This window comes from Monoraphidium neglectum, assembly GCF_000611645.1.
Source record: "Monoraphidium neglectum strain SAG 48.87 unplaced genomic scaffold scaffold00401, whole genome shotgun sequence".
In the NCBI taxonomy this organism is placed as follows: domain Eukaryota; kingdom Viridiplantae; phylum Chlorophyta; class Chlorophyceae; order Sphaeropleales; family Selenastraceae; genus Monoraphidium; species Monoraphidium neglectum.
The window spans coordinates 1-672 of NW_014013227.1; the positions used below are offsets into that span (position 1 = coordinate 1).

Below are 672 nucleotides of genomic sequence, written 5' to 3' on the forward strand. Positions count from 1 at the left end.
GTGTGTGTGTGTGTGTGTGTGTGTGTGTGTGTGTGTGTGTGTGTGTGTGTGTGTGTGTGTGTGTGTGTGTGTGTGTGCGCTCGTGCGTGTGTGTGCGCGTGTGCGCGTGTGTGCGTGCGAAGTTCAGGCCCGGCCCATGCGACGACGTGCCAATGGTCCCGCCCCCAAGGCGCTGCCCTGCGGGCCCTCTCGCGACCCCCTGCCTTCTGCGCACAGCAGCGCCGCCGCCTGGAAAACCCTCAACACTAAACTTCGAAGCCCGCACAAGGTCGCGCCCCCTCAAGGTGTCACCCCCTTACCAGAGCAGATAATGAGCAGCCCCGTCGCCTGCGGGTCGAGGGTGCCCGCGTGGCCGATCTTGGAGATCCCCAGCCGCCTCAGCGCAGCCTTGAGCGCGTTGCACGCGTCGAAGCTCGTCCAACCCAGCGGCTTGTCAACCAGCATGACCGCGTTGGAGAACGCCGCCACCAGGTCGGACGGCAGCGACGGCCGCACGATGCGGACCGGCGGCGCGCGGCCCGAGGCGCCCGGCGGCGGCCGCGGCGGGGAGGCCGCGGCTTTCGGGGGCGCCGCCGTCCCGGCTGGCTGCTGCTGCTGCTGCTGCTGCTTGTCGCTGTCAGCAGCGGCGGTGGCCTCCGGCGGTCCGTTCTCTGCACCCGCGTCTTGTAACCC

General features: G+C 69.0%; 1 protein-coding gene across 1 annotated transcript in view; it reads right to left on the reverse strand.

Moving 5' to 3' along the window:
- Positions 1–279: 279 nt before the first annotated feature.
- The window catches only part of MNEG_3257 (tRNA pseudouridine synthase B), a gene marked incomplete at both ends in the record, with an annotated part of 1419 nt that continues 1026 nt past the window's right edge, over positions 280–672 (reverse strand). The window contains one exon of the mRNA XM_014048263.1: positions 280–613. Coding sequence (XP_013903717.1) covers positions 280–613 — 334 coding nt within the window. The remainder of the gene's footprint in view (positions 614–672) is intronic.